The following is a 19,683-nucleotide window of genomic DNA, read 5'->3' as shown; positions in this document are numbered from 1 at the left end:
AAATGAACAGAACAGAACATTTATGCTAATGACAGATTAAGCCTCTTTAGCACTTCTTGGCAAAAAAGCAATAAGGTAGTAATATATCGCATAGTTTTATTTTTATGACTTAAGCTTTCACAGCATCACTCTATTCACCTAATTTTCTTCTCATGCAGTCCTTTGTTAGTTGTACAGATAGATACAAGTTTGTAGTAATTACACTGCCTTCTAAAACACTTGTTCTGTCCATTTGACTGACAGAATAGCAAGGGAAGTCTATTTAGAATTGTACATACACAAGGCAATCCAAACTGCTTGAAAGAAAATCAAACTATATTGAATCTTCTTGTAGATAGCAAATGCTGGTTTATCCCATAATAACGGAACTATAGCACTGCTTGTTTAGAATCTTCATATCATTTATTTCAGAACAGAATTTTGTGGCTATGGGTTAATTCATACCCACAAGCTTTTATTTGTTGAAGCTGCTGATCCATGAGTTCAGCGTTATTAACTACCATCACATCATCACTTCCTATTAGCAACCTGCTGAAAATCCTATTAACTATGTTAAGAAGATGTGATGAATGTTGCTGCAGCAGAAACATGTGATTTCATTTGCAAAGATGTATGACTCTGATCATTAGAGCTTTATATTTTGCCCTAATTAACACTGCAAAGATGTATTTTTTATATATATTTTTTAATATCTGAAAAAGGATTACTAAAAACACTATATATAGCTCAGTTATATTAAGAAAAAATAACAAGGACGAGCCAAACAAAATCTTAGATTTTTGTTTAATAAAGGCCTGCAAAACAAAGTACCTCCATATTTGGCCTTCAGGCAAACCTAGCTTATTACATGCCGGCATAATGATCACATATTCTCTTTTAGTCTCTTGAGTTTTTATTAGTGGACAAGTGGCACTTCTGTCACTGTACTGTGGAAATGACTGGAATGAAGCTGTGCGCCATCAGTGGTCAGAAACCTCTATAAGGCTGAAGGGACGGACATCCTGATACAAACACAACAACTGATCAACTAACTGATCATTGGGTAAGCCTTTAGAGATATTTTGTTGATTGATACACTGCAAATAGAGCAGAAGATACATTTTATGTGGACATATTGGTGAGTATATTATCTTTTGCTTGGGTTCAGGTTTTGCAAGAATTAATGTTACAACTTAAATTAGACTTAATTGTCTGCATAACAGGGGCTACAGATCTATCTTCTGCAAAGATGAGCCACGTGAAGCGATTCCAAAGTATCCCCATGTCAAAGGTGTGTGAAAACAAAACAACATAATCTGTGTTTTAACAGATACTTTAATTCATATGAATTCTTGTTTTTTTTTTCAGTCCTGTAATGATTGCGCAGCAATGTTTTTGCCATTTGGCATTGTTCATGCTGATGTTTTACTTTGAAAGATGCACAATATTATGTGAAATTGCTCTGACTTTGACTAATCCAGCTGGATTGCTTCTGTACCACATGTGGTTTCCTTTAGCCTGGTCTAATATGAAAGCATAACAATAATATGATTTTAACAGCTACTGCACTGCATGTACTTTGAAGGTAAATCCTTTTCCCCTTTTCTTTACCCTTTACACATTGAAGTGATTTTTCTAAAGTAGCATGAAAAGTAAAAAATGTGAGTAAATTAAAAAGTGATTTTGACAGAAACACTGCATCTACGATGTCTGTGGGATTCCAGTCAACAGTTAAAATGTCTATTCTCCACCAGCACATAGAGATAAGGTTGACATTAACTCCATCAAAACTCAGAAAACATTCTGAGCATGGCTATTGCAGTGCTAGGCTACAGATTTACCCTAAATAATTGGAGTTCATGTTTTCCTTGACACAGTAAATAATTAATTCTCAGTCAAGAACTTCTTCAGATTACACTTCAAATTTAATTGATATAAAAGTCAGTCACAAGGAACAGTTGCACATTTAAAAACAAAAATTATTTAAAAGAAATCTTTGCTTTAGTCACCAAAACATCTGTATGTAGAATGGAGGTGCAAACAAATGTTCCCAACTTACAACTTTGTCTCTATATTTTGAGAGTTTTCCAGACCTCTTTCGTGACTCTTTTTAAAATTTCAGTTAGCAACACATCTAACTTATTTGGTGTTTTTCCCACTTGTAACCATGTATCATTCTTACTATTCTCAACAAGCAACAGGTGCTGCCGTGGGTCCCCCATTCCAAAGCACTGACCTGAGGTCTTGTCTTTTCACAGCAGTCCCTCTCAGCTGCTGTCAGAGGCCTCCTTCTCCATCCTGAATGACAACTTATGCAGAATTAACTAAAGAAAGTTTGTTAGAAGTTCCAAATATATTTAGGTGGTGTTGTGCAATTACATATTTAAATTTGATTATTTTATATTTATTCAAACAACTTTTGGTCGTGTCAAGTATTGTCCTGTCAATACCAGCCCAATATGGCGGTGCTATTAAAACAATAGATGAACAAGTGATTCAAACACTGGCGTTCTCAAAACAGCAAACTCTGCACACATATGGAATAAATTCACAACGACTTGGGGTCACTGTCTATTCTGGGGGAACTCTTTCCCCAGAATCCTTTTCTGCAGAAGCTCAGAAACAAAGGTTTAAGACAGCTTGTCTTAAACCAGGATTCTTTGAAGTAAAGTGTTACTTGCCAGCGACCTTAAAAGACATTCAGTTGGTGATGAGCTGTTTCTCAATGCAATCAGCTGAGCTGTCGCGGGTAAAAGAGATAGAGCTGTGGCTCCATCAGGAGGATTCCAGCTTTGACTCCTCCTTCCTGGCCTGTACTAGAGGTAGGTTAATACGGTGCATTCTTTGTGTACAGTTAAGTCTATGTTTCATCCCTTGGCTGGAGTACAACTGGTATACTCTGAGCCCACATTGATGTTAAACTTGTGCTAGTGTGGACCGTGACAACAATGTTGCAAAATTGTCCAGTTGGATCCAGGAGAGAGTAGGAAGTAGAGCCACTACTGCCTTGCATGAAAAAGAGTCCCTTGAGGTGTTTTGGGCATCTGATAAGGATGCCTACTGGGAGCTTCCTTGGAACATTCTCCTGGCTCATCCCACTGGGAGGAGAGCCTGGGGCAAAAACAGAACTTGCTGGGGGGACTGCATATCTATTCTGCCCTGGGAACGCGTTGGGATCAACTAAAATGAGCTGAAGACTGCCCCTTTTGAGAGCAATATCCTTCATTGACTTTTTAGCTCTGCAACCTGATCTAGGATATGCTGAAAACAATGGGTTGATAGAACAGCGTCTTACTGCCTTAGCTTTACGCTAACTACAACATCTGGCCAAATATAATTCAGTGTTGAAGGAATAATTGATTGACTGGTCATATCATGTAATAAAGCTTTATCTTCTGCAATATCAGTACTGGAAATTAAAGAACACACTCAATGAAAAAGCTATCTTATCTGCTGGTTGTGTAAAGCAACAGTTAAAAGAAATGCTTATCTAATTCAGCAAGCAGATACAGAATACAAAACTTAGCTGGAAAAGAGATTTTGCTTTATATTTACCGACCACTATTTCTGTCTTTGAGCATTACCATAATTTAAATTACTTTTGGAGATAAGATCTCCCAGTGATAGTGATACAAGTTGTCTGGTTCTAGTCCATGCGGGGTTTGTGTAAAGAGGAGGACTATGCATTTCTGGAAACATCAGGAAGCTCAACCGAAGGCTACACAGAGGACAAGGTAGCTTTGGAGGATGACTGGAAGGACAAAAAGGAGGTGTGGGTAAGAGATATGACAGCCACCAATCAGGACATCAAATGTCACTAAATGCAAATTTCTGAGTGTGCATGTTTGTGTGCATAAGGCCTGTCGACATTTGGAATGGGAGCACCAGGAAAAGGAACGACTTAGAGGAATAGAAGAAAGCAAGAAGGTTATTACATACACACACACCCCAAATGAAACAAGTCTGTACAACTGTAAAAGCAAACAGCATATTTATTTCCAAATGTTGGCACAGAATTAAGGTTTTAATTATTAGATGACATGAGCTCAACCTCAACCTTGTCCTCGCCGGCATGATGAGACCACATGCCTGCCAAGACTCACACACAGGTTGCACACAGCAGCCAAGCAGTAGGAACTGAAGCTGATGGGTGTAATGACAGATCATTCTGGCTGGCGGCACGGTTAGAAGAAGGCCAAGCTCTTAAGGTGATAAAAGATTCAGGAGTTTGGATTGTTGCCCTAAATAGTTTAGTGTGCTTTCATCAAAAGCTTCCAGATAAAAAACCTTTTGTAAAGAAGGTATTGAGTGTTAAATTTCAGTTTTGAAAAAAAAAAAAAAGTCTCAATATATTATCAGTAACAACAAAATTTTCAAAAAAACTATCTTTTCCCAATGTTTGGACAGACCTCTTAATTATTTGTGTGTGCTCCTTTCTGACCTAAAAACAGATTAAATCTCAAACTGTCTTTTAAAAAGCTGGTTGCTTCCTAAATCATCATGGTTAATCTTTGCAGTGACTCAGAAATCACAGATCTGATGTCTTTATTAACCCAGATCAGGTGACCCTCATCATTTACTTCAAACCTTTTCACACCTACGTTTTTAAGCGTTTTACTACTTCTAGGGTTAGTGAAGATAATTCCAGGTACTGCCTCACCAGTCTTCATTCTTTACATTTTAGGCTGGGCATGATAAAAAAAAAAGGAGTCCCAGTCTCATAAAAAGTAGTGATATTGGTCCTTTAGATGACTCTTAGCTATTTACACTGTCAAAACATAGGCGCCACTCACTTTCAAATTGACTGGACATGCAAGTAAGTAGGAGAAAGCTTATTTTTTTTAGTGACGCGGCTCCCACTGATGGAGTGGTGCTCTGGGCAATGAGCTATAATGCCCAAATAAAACGTTGCCACTGCTCAAATTTCAGAAACTGAAGAATTTACTCATAATATTTGTCAGTCAGTTAGTCATTTTCTACCGCTTATTCCATAGTGGGTCGCAGGGAAGCTGGTGCCTTTCTCCAGCAGTCTATGGGCAAGAGGGCAACACACGTACAACCATGCACACACTTATTCATACACCTAAGGGCAATTTAAAGAGACCAATGAACCTAACAGGCATGTCTTTGGACTGTGGGAGGAAGCCAGAGTCCCCGGTGAGAACCCACGCATGCACGGGGAGAACATGCAAACTCCATGCAGAAAGACCCCTGGCCGGGAATCAAACCCAGGACCTTCTGTGCCACTGTGCAGCCCCTCATAATATTTGTAATTTATGAAAAACTTCAATTTTAATGACAAAGGTCCGCAAAAGGACTTCAAAAGCTTTCAATTTAAACTGCTGAGTTGCAGAAAACGGGATTAAACATAACACTGTTTTAAAACAACAGTTGGTAAACTACATGCTGGTTGGCAGTCTTTTTTACGTCATACATTATTATACATTTTTGAGAATGTAAGACCAGAACATGCCTACCTGGCTGTCTAATCAGTTTGCATAAAAAAGCAGGCTAAGCAACTCTGCAGTGAAGTGAACTCGCATCAAAGAGTGTTAACTCCAGTCTAGATTCACTTTATAGCTGCAGGCTAAATCAGATTCTCTCCCATGGAAACACAACTCTGGGCCACAGTCAGGTCTTATCATTCAGTTACACCTGCACATACAAACACAAGCAGGCACACACAGCAGCGGCAGGAATACATTCTGTACTTTGGAAAAGAGAAAGACTGGTGTGTGGAATAATATACAAAACAACGTACACAGTTGGAAAACAGATGCTCACTCTCACGGATGTGGAATTTAAACATACAAAAAACAGCTGTGTAGGCCTAATTTCTGACAGGTGTGTGTTAGATTGGCAAGGGATGTACAGTGCCTTGTGAAGGTACTCGGCCCCCTTGAACTGCTCACCCTCTTGCCACATTTCAGGCTTCAAACATAAAGATATAAAATAAAAAATGTTTGTGAAGAATCAACAACAAGTGGGACACAATCGTGAAGTGGAATGAAATTTATTGGATGTGTCAAACGTTTTTAACAAATGAAAAACTGAAAAGTGGGGCGTGCAATATTATTCGTCCCCCTTGCGTTAATACTTTGTAGCGCCACCCTTTGCTGCAATTACAGCTGCAAGTCTCTTGGGGTTTGTTTCTATCAGTTTTCACATCGAGAGACTGAAATTCTTCCCATTCCTCCTTGAAAAACAGCTGGAGCTCGGTGAGGTTGGATGGAGAGCGTTCGTGAACAGCAGTCTTCAGCTCTTTCCACAGGATTCTCGATTGGATTCAGGTCTGGACTTTGACTAGGCCATTCCAACACATGGATACGTTTATTTGTGAACCATTCCATTGTAGATTTGGTTTTATGTTTTGGATCATTGTCTTGTTGGAAGATAAATCTCCGTCCCAGTCTCAGGTCTCTTGCAGACTCCAACAGGTTTTCTTCCAGAATGGTCCTGTATTTGGCCCCATCCATCTTCTCATCAATTTTGACCATCTTCTCTGTCCCTGCTGATGAAAAGCAGGCCCAAACCATGATGCTGCCACCACCATGTTTGACAGTGGGGATGGTGTGTTCAGGGTGATGAGCTGTGTTGCTTTTACACCAAACATATCGTTTTGCATTGTGACCAAACAGTTTGATTTTGGTTTCATCTGACCAGAGCACCTTCTTCCACATGTTTGGTGTGTCTCCCAGATGGCTTGTGGCAAACTTTAAACGAGACTTTTTATGGATATCTTTGAGAAATGGCTTTCTTCTTGCCACTCTTCCATAAAGGCCAGATTTGTGCAGTGTACGACTGATTGTTGTCCTATGGACAGACTCTCCCACCTCAGCTGTAGATCTCTGCAGTTCATCCAGAGTGATCATGGGCCTCTTGGCTGCATCTCTGATCAGTCTTCTCCTTGTTCAAGATGAAAGTTTAGAAGGACGGCCGGGTCTTGGTAGATTTGCAGTGGTCTGATACTCCTTCCATTTCAATATGATTGCTTGCACGGTGCTCCTTGGGATGTTTAAAGCTTGGGAAATCTTTTTGTATCCAAATCCGGCTTTAAACTTCTCCACAACAGTATCTCGGACCTGCCTGGTGTGTTCCTTGGTCTTCATGATGCTCTCTGCTCATTCAGAGATCCTCACTGAACGTCTGGAGTGAGTTTGCTGCACTGAAAGTAAAGGGGCTGAATAATATTGCACGCCCCACTGTTCAGTTTTTTATTTGTTAAAAAAGTTGGACACATCCAATAAATTTCATTCCACGTCACGATTGTGTCCCACTTGTTGTTCACAAAAAATCAGAATTTTATATCTTTATGTTTGAAGCCTGAAATGTGGCAAGAGGTTGAAAAGTTCAAGGGGGCCGAATACTTTCGCAAGGCACTGTAGCCAGCTGTTACTGTCAGTGTGTTTGCGAGGATCCAAAGACAGTCACTCTCACCTTAGTATGGAGTGTACATTCCATTAAACCTTTATCTAAACCTTTAGTCATGTATACTTTTTCTGGACAAATCACATGCATTCAAAAAGCTGATCAAAATTAAATTAATGCAGACTGGATAGCTGTAACTATTGGAAGTTCAGGGATTTGGCAAAACCTCATAATCCCTAATCCAGACCTCTAAAAAAGCCAGACAAATACCAGAAGCATACTTTTAAGTTTACAAGTCGATGTCATGAACGGCTCTTGGAGTGTACCAAAATGCAGACAGACAAGGGCACATTGGTGAAAATAAAAAAGTTTAATAAATAAACAAAAACTTACAGGCAGGAGGTGGATGAAAGCATGGAACAGAGACAAAAAGGGGTGGACATCAATCTGGCTTGGCTTTGCAAAAACAGTTGTGGACAGCAGAGCAGATGAGATGAATAAACCAGCAAGGAACAAACAGAAATGAGGAGTGTTGAGGTAAAATAATTTCACCACTAATAACACAGCCTCAACCTCACCCAGTCCAGATGTCGTGAGAAAGAACAGATGAAGAGTAGGAAATTAAGATTAACACAAGTTTGATTTGATATATAAGTCCAATGATTTCCAATGCATAATTGAATACAAAAGAAGAAAGATTACCTAAGGCCTTAGGGAGAGACTCAGATCAGCAAAGCTAGGCTGTATTTACAGAGTGGTCTGTCTGACCATCAGTTTTAAAAGTTTTTATACCCTCAAAGAACTTCAAAGCTGACCGCTGAAACCTTCCCTCCAAGAATTATTTACAAAGTCTGTGTTGCCGCTGTAAATTAGCCAACCCCCATGGGAGTACTTAATTATCTATACCATGCCCAACAGCCGGCATTTATTGCTTTACTGCCCATACAGCCGGCATTTACTGCTTACAGCTGCTGGCGAAAATCCTGACCTTCTTCCAGCCTGAACCCAACTGTGACCTCTCTCTCCCTGCGGTCCACAATACATGATATATTTCAGTTTTATGCATACACGTGCAAACTGAATACACAGTACTCGTACTCGTCGTTTTCCGCTTATCCGGGACCGGGTCGCGGGGGCAGCAGACTCAGCAGAGACACCCAGACGTCCCTCTCCCCAGACATCCACCTCCCCCAGCTCCTCCGGGGGGAGCCCAAGGCGTTCCCAGGCCAGCCGAGAGACATAGTCCCTCCAGCGTGTCCTGGGCCGTCCCCTGGGCCTCCTCCTGGTGGGACGTGCCTGGAACACCTCCCGAGGTGTCCCAAGCCACCTCAACTGGCTCCTCTCGATGTGGAGGAGCAGCGGCTCTACTCCGAGCCCCTCCCGGATGGCCGAGCTTCTCACCCTATCTCTAAGGGAGTGCCCGGCCACCCCATGGAGGAAGCTCATTTCAGCCGCTTGTATCCGGGATCTTGTTCTTTCGGTCATGACCCAAAGTTCATGGCCATAGGTGAAGGTAGGAACGTAGACCGACCAGTAAATTGAGAGCTTCGCTTTTCGGCTCAGCTCTATCTTCACCACAACGGACTGGCACAGTACCCCCATTACTGCGGCAGCCGCACCAATCCATCTGTGGATCTCCCACTCCATTCTTCCCTCACTTGTGAACAAGACCCCGAGATACTTGAACTCCTCCACTTGAGGCAGGAACTCCCCTCCAACCTGAAGAGGACAAGCCACCCTTTTCCGGTTGAGAACCATGGCCTCGGACTTGGAGGAGCTGATCGTCATCCCAGCCGCTTCACACTCGGCTGCGAACCGCCCCAGCTTGGCTAGTGGGGGCCATCAGGACCAAGTCATCCGCAAAAAGAAGAGATGAAACCCACTGGTCCCAAACCCCTGCCCAACCCATGCAGGAGAACAGGCTAATGATAAGCTTCTGTAATGTTAAAGTCAAAACCTCAACCTTACTGTAAAGGGCCTGGTTTTGGTACTGTGGGCCAGAAGAAGTGTTTCTCAGGGACACCTTTGACATTCTGGTAAAACAATGTTTTTACATATCAGACGCCCTTGATTGCATGCTGTAATAAAATAATAATAAAATAATTTTTTGGTTACTTTGGAAATTGTTTATTAATATATGACAGATTATTTTTGCCTATAGTCTATCAACAGTTTTTTCCAAATGAAGCAAATCCAGTTAACTGCAAAAGTTTCACTGATTGTCTATAAATGCCTCAGTTGGACCACAGCAAAAGGTTTGGTGTGTTACCAGATAATACTATGACTTATTTTCACACATGCAGTCCACAGCCATTATAACAGGCCACATGATCAGCTGTCATCTGGTTAGATCTGAGGCAGAAACTAATTCAACCAGTTTGTTTAGGTGTGGCTAAATCAATGTCATTGTCATATACATAAATGGATTAGACAAATTATCATTATTCGACACAAAGAGAATAAGTTGTACTGGCAGCTCCTCCCAAATATAGGACTCAAGTACTTGTGTTCAATACAATGTGGAGGAGGTACAAGTTTAACTGATTTCACCTCTTCCACATATGTTTCAGCTAGTCTTTCTCTTTAAATTGACTGACATTGAGCTAAATGTCTCCCTTGCTCACATCGACTTCCTCCACACTATACAGCTGCCGAAACACTCGCGCACATACACACAAATGTCAGAAATGTTAATCGATGGCAGACGAAGATCATTTGGAGCAACTATGCCTGGCCGTTTTATATGCATGCATCCCATGTAAAGTCTTCTATACACAAGGAAAAAATATTTCCAATTCTCTCTCTCTTTTAGGCACACACAATTTTTCTTGAAACACACAGACACACACACACATACACACACACACACACACACACACACACACACACACACAGAAAGAAACTTGATCCAAGAGAGACCAATTTGAGGTCGGGGTAAACCTCCAGCAGGCCCAGCACTTTTCACTACATATAAACTTCAGAACTAGGGTACAGCTCCAGGAGAATGTAGTTTGCTGATATATTGTGGTACCGAGGGGATTTGCAGCTTTTAAAAGCTGAAGAATTATTAAAGATCTACTATAAAAGATTAGGTTTGGTGGCTGTGTGAACCTTTTTTTAATCCTAAGCTGAAGTCTTGAAATATGACATCCGCTTTAAAAGGACATTATGGTGAAGAGTTTGATTTAGATAGCTACAGCTACCTGGGAACTATTGGAAAACCAATATTTACTTCACCATTGATTGAGAAGATGCTAACCAAGAAAGTTCTAAACATCTAAAATGTAAAAGGTAAAGCTCAAGTAAATTTTAAGCTGCCCACGGTACCAAACCCCTTCAGGGAGAGACATTTTGTGATTAAATAAGACAGACTGAGCTATTTGGTGACAACTGTAAGTAGTATGTTAGAAAGAGCCAGTTTGAGTCCAACTGGTGCATAACACAAAATGGCTTACATAACAAATACGGAGGACTACTTTAAATTCTTCCACTACAAATGAACAGCTAGGTGGTTCCATACAAGGGAGCAATTGGTTGGTTTAACAGGAAAATGGCCGCAAAGCATGTAGAAACTTGAATGACACTCACAAAGCCCCAACCTCAACCATGAACATTTCTGGAATATGCAGAGAAGTGGTCGCACATCCAGCCGAACTATGCAAGAAGCTTGTTGATGGCTACAAAGTTGAGTGTGGTTCACCTTGACCTCTTATGGTCATGGTCAAACTAGCAAACCCATATTGACAGAGTATTCTGTCCATTTTATGTACATATTTTTGAAGCAAATTTGTACCCAATCACAACAAATTAGTAGCAGTAGCACTGGATAGCCTGACGGCCGTGTGGCACGGAGTAGCTCACATGTGATCGATGAAAAGAAAAAAGAAGTAGATGAGGATCATGACAGATCTACATGCCACAATGTATTTAAGGGCCACCTAAACCACCTTTGTTGATGCCCCCTTAAACGTCTCTTTCTGGGAATGTACATTATCTGTCATGTTTTGAGTTGGAGGTAGGACCCAAATGCAAAGCGTAGGAGATGATGAGAATTTAGTGAGTCACAAATTTACATATTGACCAGGTTCAGGAAAACAGCCAGGAAAGGTATATGAGCAGAGGACATGGAACCAGGTAGCAAGCAGGATAATTTCCAGGAAGGTATCCGGATGACAAACAGACCAGGTAGCAAACAGCGTAATGTCCAGGTAGCGATCAGGGTGATAAACAAACCAGGTAGATATCAGGAGGAACCAATTGCAAACAATGAAACACAGAGAGTTTAAATAATTCAATTCAATTCAGTTTTATTTATATAGCGCCAATTCACAACACATGTCGTCTCAAGGTTCTTCACAACAGTCAGGTTCATACATTCCAATTAATCCTAACAATTGAACAGTGCAGTCGGAGTTAGCTTTTTATTCAAATTGGATAAAAAGTTTTTCTATCTAAGGAAACCCAGCAGATTGCATCCAGTCAGTGACTTGCAGCATTCACTCCTCCTGGATGAGCATGTAGAGACAGTGGACAGTCACTGGTGTTGACTTTGCAGCAATCCCTCATACTGAGCATGCATGTAGCGACAGTGGAGAGGAAAAACTCCCTTTTAACAGGAAGAAACCTCCAGCAGAACCAGAACCAGGCTCAGTGTGAGCGGCCATCTGCCACGACCGACTGGGGGTTTGAGAGAACAGAGCAGAGACACTAAGAGAACAAAGAAGCACTGATCCAGGAGTACTTTCTATGGGAAGGAAAAGTAAATGTTAATGGATGTAGCTCCTTTAGTCGTTTCATCTAGAAAGAAAGAACAGATAAACTCTGAGCCAGTTTTCAAGGTTAGAGTCTGAAAGAGAGCACATAGAGTTAGTTACAGTAGAAGTTCAGTCAATCGCCATGTCTAGGAGAGAGAAAGGGTTAAACACTGAAAGAAAGGGCCATGAGGATCATCTGTAGAGGGTGAGCATTAAGTTGTTGCCAGCAGAAGCTCGGACGATTCCCCTCTCCAGAAAGGTGTCACAGGTAGACACAGAGTCAGGCCAGGTGTAGCTTCTAGGAAGAGAAAAGAGAGAACATAAAGTTAAAAACTGAAATAACAACAAATAATGCAGAATTGGAGAGTAGTGTGAGAATGTAGTGAAGAGGGTGAAAGTGGTCATTATGTCCTCCAGCAGTCTAAGCCTATAGCAGCATAACTACACAGATAGTTTCAGTTCAGATTATTTAGTTAAGCGGCGCTTATTTACAACAATGTCGTCTCAAGGAACCCCACAAAGGGTCCCACTGATGGTCATTGTTATACTAAAAACCAGAAGAATTGGGATACTTCTCTCTGTCAGACTGATTATAACCATTGGAAAAGAGAAGGGGTCATACAGGTAGCAGAAATGGAGGGTGTGTTTGCACCTCAACCATAACTGAGCCGGTTTAGGCTAAACCTGACTCCCTCTTACTCCAACCAACATTGAGGGAGGAAGGCTCCCTCCCTGATAATCTAAGTCACTCTAACTATAAGCTTTATCAAAAAGGAAAGTTTTAAGCCTAGCCTTAAAAGTAGACAGGGTGTCTGCCTCACGTACTAAAACTGGGAGCTGGTTCCACAGGAGAGGAGTCTGATAACTAAAGGATCTGCCTCCCATTCTACTTCTAGAGACTCTAGGAACCACCAGTAAACCTGCAGTCTGAGAACGAAGTGCTCTGTTAGGAACATATGGACCCATCAGATCTCTGATATATGATGGAGTTAGATCCTTAAGGGCTCTATATGTGAGGAGGAGAATTTTAAATTCTATTCTGGATTTAACAGGGAGCCAATGAAGGGAAGCTAAAGTAGGATAAATATGATCTCTCTTTTTAATTTTCATCAGAACTCTTGCTGCAGCATTTTGAATCAGCTGAAGGCTTTTAACTGCATTTTGTGGACATCCTGATAAAGAATTACAATAGTCCAGCCTTGAAGTAACAAATGCATGGACTAGTTTTTCAGCGTCACTCCTGGATAGGATATTTCTAATTTTGGCAATGTTCCGGAGATGAAAGAAAGAAATCCTAGAAACCTGTTTAATATGGGATTTAAATGACATGTCCTGGTCAAAAATAACACCAAGGTTTTTTACTTTATTATCGGAGGTCAATTTAATGCCATCCAGGTTAAGTGATTAACTAAGCAGTTTCTTTTTTAAAGACTCCGGTCCAAAGATGACAACTTCTGTCTTGTCTGAATTTAGAAGCAAAACATTTAACGTCACCCAAGTTTTTATATCTTCAAGACATGCTTGTAGTCTATCTAACTGGTTGGGTTCATCAGGATTTATGGATAAGTAAAGCTGAGTATCATCAGCATAACAGTGAAAATTTATTCTATATAATTTGACCTATTGGAGGCATATATATAGTAAAGAGAATTGGCCCAAGTACTGAGCCCTGTGGTACTCCACAATTAACCCTGGAGTTTAAAGATGATTTATCATTTACATGAACAAACTGGAATCTGTCAGACAGATAAGATTTAAACCAGCCTAGCGCTGTTCCCTTGATCCCTACAGCATATTCCAGCCTTTCTAAGAGAATATTATGATCGACTGGATCAAATGCAGCACTGAGATCTAACAGAACCAGAACAGACACAAGTCCATTATCAGAGGCCATCATTCATTAGTGACTTTCAGCAGAGCTGTTTCAGTGCTATGATGAGCTCTGAAACCTGACTGAAACTCTTCAAACAGGTCATTGCTGTATAAATGTTCACACATTTGATTAGCAACTATTTTCTCAAGAATGTTAGATAAGAATGGAAGATTGGATATAGGTCTTTATTTTTCAAGTCATCTCAATCAAGCGAAGGTTTCTTAAGTAAAGGTTTAATTACAGCCAACTTAAAAGCCTGTGGTTCTGATCCATTTACTAAAGATAAATTAATCATATCTAAAATGAGGCTGGTAATCAGAGGGAACACTTCCTTAAATAATTTGGTTGGGATTGGGTCTAACATACAAGTTGAAGGTTTAGATGAAGCTAATATTTCTGATAACTCAGGAAGCTCCACAGGATCAAAACAGTCCAAACACAAATCAGGTTCTGCAGTTATTTCCAATGTTGTCTCACTTGCTGACGATGAAGTAATCATCTTCAGGAGTATGTCAAAGATTTTCTTTTTAATAGAATCAATTTTATTTAAGAAGAATCCCATAAAGTTATGGCTGCTGAGAGCACTGAGGGAATTGGAGTGTGAACAAATGAACTGGGAGAGGAGCTAATCAGGAGAATGTGAGACAGCTGGGGACCAAGGATGCAAGAGAACTGAGGGAGAGTGACCAATCAATACAAATGAGCAAGGAGAGCAGGCAGGTGACCAGAATACGAGAAAACAATCACTAGATTTAAGAACATAAACAAGAACCAGATCTATCAGAATATAACTGAAGTATCTAACACCAGAACACAGAAAAACAACAAAACTAACCAGAAGGTATCTAAAGAACTAGAAATGAACAGAAAAGCACCTGGCAGAGCAGAAAGTAAACAAACAGCCTAACACAGACAGATCCTGACAGTATCATTATTTCCTCGAGCGTTGCCAAGTTTGCTGTTGTCTGAAACTTACTTCTGAATTCGGAAGCTAATGCAGGACCATACTCTGGTGGATGTAGTGTCTAACAGCCATGTCAGCTTAACCAGGCAGACCTATTTTTGTGCGTAAACGGCACTTAATAGGAACATGTGACGATGTGTTAATAATTATACATAATATTTTTTTCAGGCACGTTTTACAAATCCAAAATGTTAAGTTGTAAAATTAAATAATTTTCTCAGATCTGAAAACTAAAAATTTAACATCTACCAGAAATAATTATTCTCTATTTTTTCTCAGAGATTGTATACTGTCTACAAAATCTTGAACCATGCACTCTATTTTTTAAACTTGTCCATGTGAAACTTTATTGTGGTGTTTCAGGAAAAAGAGCAGCAGTGGAGGACTCACATTGCAGAAGTGACGTCCAACCAGAAGAAGACTCTGCAAGACAGACTGACAAGACTCCACAGATTCAGAGTGAGAGGGACAAATGCAGATATACATATACAGCATGAAAGATTGCTTCGTTAATCAGAATCACTACTAGAATAAAACAACCAAAAAGTTTGGGATTTGGCCTTGAATTATTTATTGTGCAGTTAAGATTACATATTGACTGAACAAAAAGCAAATGATAAACTATAAAGTTTGTACTGGAAAACAAACAAGCACACTGATTATTGAAACTGTTTCCTTTTTTATGATTTCTATTTTATACACTGTTTTGCAATGGACATGAATGACTAAAACAAGGATATAGTGAGAGAAAATGCAATAAGCAGAACAGGCGTACAGATCAGGAGGACACTATCGTTTTGCCCCTATTCATCCTGTACCTTTCCTTTACATAATCTGCCTTGTGACTGCAGACTGTTGATGTCAACTGAAACATCTCCTGTTGTTTATCATGCCTGTCCTAGTCAGGCTTACTGTTAGGTATATGAAATGGAACATCACTATGTGACAGCTTCAACAGCTATAAAATGAGTAAAGTTGTAAAGCTCCTGCAGCACACACAAGGAGATGAAGCAGGCAATATCTAACAGCAAGGACTGCAAAATGTGCTCAAGTCAAGATCATTCAAATGATTGCCTAGTTTTTAAAACCAAAGAAAATTGCATGTACATTTTGCTATGCATGCCTAGAACGTTTTTTGCATCACAACCAAAAACTTTAAAGTGATGTTCTGAGATTTTATGTGATAGACCAAAGCAAATTATTGTAACATATGGTAACATTACTCTCATATGTATATACATTATAAAAGTGTGTGTATTTGTATTCACCCCCTTTTAAATAGTCCTGAATGAAATCTTGTACATAAATGTGCCTGCAGAAGTGAACCTGTTTGTGTAAATCAAGCAATTTAATGAAGGCCTCAGAGGTTTGTTGGAGAATACTAAAGAACAAATAGCATCATAAAAACCACAGAACACAGCAGTCAGGTCAGGGAGAAAGTTTAAAGCAGTATTAGGTTAGAAAACAATATCCCAACATCACCATCAACGCTCTTAAATGTATCATTCGATATAGAAACAGTATGGCACACCTGCAGACCTTTCAAGGCATGGCCATCCACCTTAACTGACAGGCTGGGCAAGGAAAGCAGCCAAAACAGCCATGGTAAATCTGACAGTACTTTTCAGTTCACTTCAATTCAGTTTATTTATATAGCTGCAGTTCACAACACATATCAAGGCACTTTCCAAAGTGAGTTCAATCAAATCTTAGAGAGTCCAAGTCAATAACATACATTCCAACCGATCCTACACAGATCAATCAAATAAGCTCAAGTGGACAAATAAGTCAACAGGACAACTTTTGGTTATGCAATCCACAAAGTTGGCCTAGAAAAAAAATGATTGTTGAAAGAAAGTCATTAGCCAACATAGCAACTTTGTGAAAGAAGGGGTCGGGTCATATGACACCACAACAGCAATTTTAGGCCCAAATTCAAATGTGTACGTGGTGGAAAACCTGCACGGCCTATAACCTCAAATGCACCATCTGCACCAAGAAACATTGTGCTGGCAGTACAGGGCTGATTTCTTTTTTCAGCTTTTTTCAGACAAGAAAACTGGTCACAGTTGATGGGAGGCTAGATGGAGCTAAATACAGATCAATCCTGTAAGCCAACTTGTTGGAGGCTGCAGAAGACTTGAGAATGAAGTGGAAGTTCCCGCTTCAGTAACCCTAAACAGACAGCCAGAGTTAAATTGAAAAGTTAAGATCGATGCATAGTCATGTACTATAAGTCCAATCAATCTGCACACTTAAAACCAACTGCAAATATTTGTAAAAAACTTGAAAATTGATGTTATCAGATACACTACATACAGTATGAATGAGTTTGAGCTTTTTATAAAACAGACATACCTCAAAAGACTTAGAGCCAAACTACAATGAAATGTGGTTCAACAAAGTACCAACTCAGCTTGGATGGGTATGAATTTACAACACACTTTTCAGATTTTTCTTAATTGTTTTTTTTTTTTTTAAGTATGGTTGTCCATCCATTTTACAATTATGCACTAGATGTGTCACATAAAATGTCCATAAAATACACGGAAGTTTGTGGTTGTAACGTGACAAAAGTTGAAGTTCAAGATGTATGAATACTTTTCAAGGCACTTTAAATTCTGCACTCATTGGATTTCATACAAGTGTCCTGAATATATCTATTTTTACTTGCAATGCTTGTTACCTCAGCCATTCCTCTCAGCTGCAAGGTTTAGAGCTAACAGAGCTTTTAAATAAAATCCTTTAAGTTTTCAACCCTCCCACTTCCTCCTTTAGGAGTTCCAGAGGAGGATTTTAGCAGAAGAGGAGGAGATGGAAGGCGTGGCCGTCGACCAACTATTCCCAGGCATCACAGGACACCAAGACTAAGTTGTGGATAGTTGCTTTAACAGCCCTAACAGTTACTTAACCAAGTAAGCATTAAGTTAACAATGGCATAGTGTTGTGAAACTGTTGTGAATTCTTAGAATCATTAGTATCATTTGATTGGCAGTACTCAAAATACTGCAAACCAAATGAGTGTTGGGGGCCGCCTCAATGATTTTAAAAACTGTATTGACCCTGTCAACACAATAGTGGTTCAAGAACCAATTCCCTTCTTACTTAAGAACAAAACGTCCCCAAAATGGATACAGGAAGTCAGGTTTAAAAAATGTACCTTCTTATGCTAAACTCATGATAGGGTAGTCCCATTTTACCAGATGAACTCACATTCTGATGGTAACTAGGATTAATTTTGCGAGACAACTTTGCAAATCCGGTTACAGGGTTACTGTGCAGTCTGGAAAGTATGGAATTTTATCTTAATATTTTACAGGTCTGGATAAGTATGAAAACAAATACGGTACTGTGCAAATGTTTTAGACAGGTGTAAAAAAATGCTGTAAACAAAGAATGCTTTCAGAAATATAAATGATTGTTTATTTTTTATCAATTAACAAAATGCTAAGTGAGTGAACCCAAACATACATCCAAAGTCATTAAGAAACTATCTTCAGTGTAAAGAAGAACAAGACTTACTGGAAGTGATGGTCTGGCCCCACAGAGCCCTGATTTCAACATCATGGAGTGTGTCGGGGATTACATGAAGAGACAGAAGGATGTGAGGAAGCCTCCATCCATAGAAGATCTGTGGTTAGTTCTCCAAGATGTCTGGAACAACCTACCAGCCGAGTTCCTTCAAAAACTGTGTGCAAGTCTACCTAGAAGAATTGATGCTGTTTTGAAGGCAAAGGGTGGTCACACCAAATATTGATTTGATTTAGATTTCTCTTTTGTTCATTCACCGCATTTTGTTGATTGATGAAAATAAATTAACACTTCCATTTTTTAAAGGATTCTTTGTGTACAGCATTTTTTCACACCTGCCTAAAACCTTTGCACAGTACTGTATATCTGAATTTCGAGACTTTATTGCCAATCCCATTTTCTAAATGTTGTATCCTTGCTTTTTTGTGTACTTCCTGTCTTCCTGTTTGTTCCATGTGTAGAAAACCAAGGTTGTATCCTAAAGTGAATAAAGTGGCAGTGAATCATGTTTACTTCAAAATAACATCAAAAGCAAAGATCAGATAAATCTGACAGTCAGAAATAAAGAAACTCCTCCAATAACATTCCCTCATGAGTTCTCTTCTGTTTTAGAAGGCCAGGCCTAATAAACAATTATAAACCGTTAAATCTCATTGTTTCCGCTACCTATTAAAAGTTATCGATGGGTTTTGAGTATGTGTTATTTACCCACGCATATTGTAAAGCTTTCCATTTCTATGGGAGTGTGCATTCAGTGTGTTTGACAGCAGGAAGTGTGTCTTTAACTGCTTGTTTTTTTTTAAGTGCTTGTTTTACGGTGTGTATTCACAGGATGCAAGTGTTGGCTTGTCCATCCATGAAACCTGCTATTATTTTTTTCTTGTGTGTGTGTGTCTTGTCCGGCAAAGTAGCACTCAGAATTGTTGTCTGAGCGCCAAGAAGAAGGCTATGATACTCCGCTTGATGTAGCATATAAAACACTTTATCAGAAACTGCTTTGGGATTTTTTTCAATTGGATGGACACAGAGACGGAAACTACATCGAAAAAAAAGAAGCAAGAAAGAGAGAGACTGGAAGACTGCTTTTACACCTGCGGATGCATATATAACAATAGCAATGTTACCAAAAACTGCACGGTACTAATGAATGCAAGATGTATTTAGCGGCAACTCAATATAGAACATCTGTGTATTTGTTGACACCTGAATCCAAA

General features: G+C 39.7%; 1 protein-coding gene across 3 annotated transcripts; it reads left to right on the top strand.

Annotated features, from left to right (window-relative positions):
• Positions 1-660: 660 nt before the first annotated feature.
• LOC124883201 (U2 small nuclear ribonucleoprotein auxiliary factor 35 kDa subunit-related protein 1-like) lies at positions 661-18,358 on the top strand. Of its 3 annotated transcripts, none has more exons than XM_047390193.1 (6): positions 661-1,117; positions 1,203-1,270; positions 3,630-3,749; positions 3,838-3,906; positions 15,302-15,397; positions 17,717-18,358. In XM_047390193.1, exons 2-6 carry the CDS (start codon positions 1,229-1,231, stop codon positions 17,807-17,809), a joined length of 420 nt encoding a protein of 139 aa, XP_047246149.1. In that variant the 5' UTR covers positions 661-1,117; positions 1,203-1,228; the 3' UTR covers positions 17,810-18,358. The 3 variants fall into 3 exon arrangements, with proteins under 3 accessions (XP_047246149.1, XP_047246147.1, XP_047246146.1); XM_047390191.1 differs by having other exon boundaries at positions 932-1,042; positions 3,630-3,755; positions 17,717-18,356; XM_047390190.1 differs by having other exon boundaries at positions 975-1,117; positions 3,630-3,755; positions 17,717-18,355.
• The last annotated feature ends 1,325 nt before the right edge of the window (positions 18,359-19,683 follow it).

Source organism: Girardinichthys multiradiatus, chromosome 17, assembly GCF_021462225.1.
Source record: "Girardinichthys multiradiatus isolate DD_20200921_A chromosome 17, DD_fGirMul_XY1, whole genome shotgun sequence".
NCBI classification, from domain to species: domain Eukaryota; kingdom Metazoa; phylum Chordata; class Actinopteri; order Cyprinodontiformes; family Goodeidae; genus Girardinichthys; species Girardinichthys multiradiatus.
Note: the sequence above shows the minus strand (reverse complement) of the source record. Positions and strands in the feature narration are given on the sequence as shown.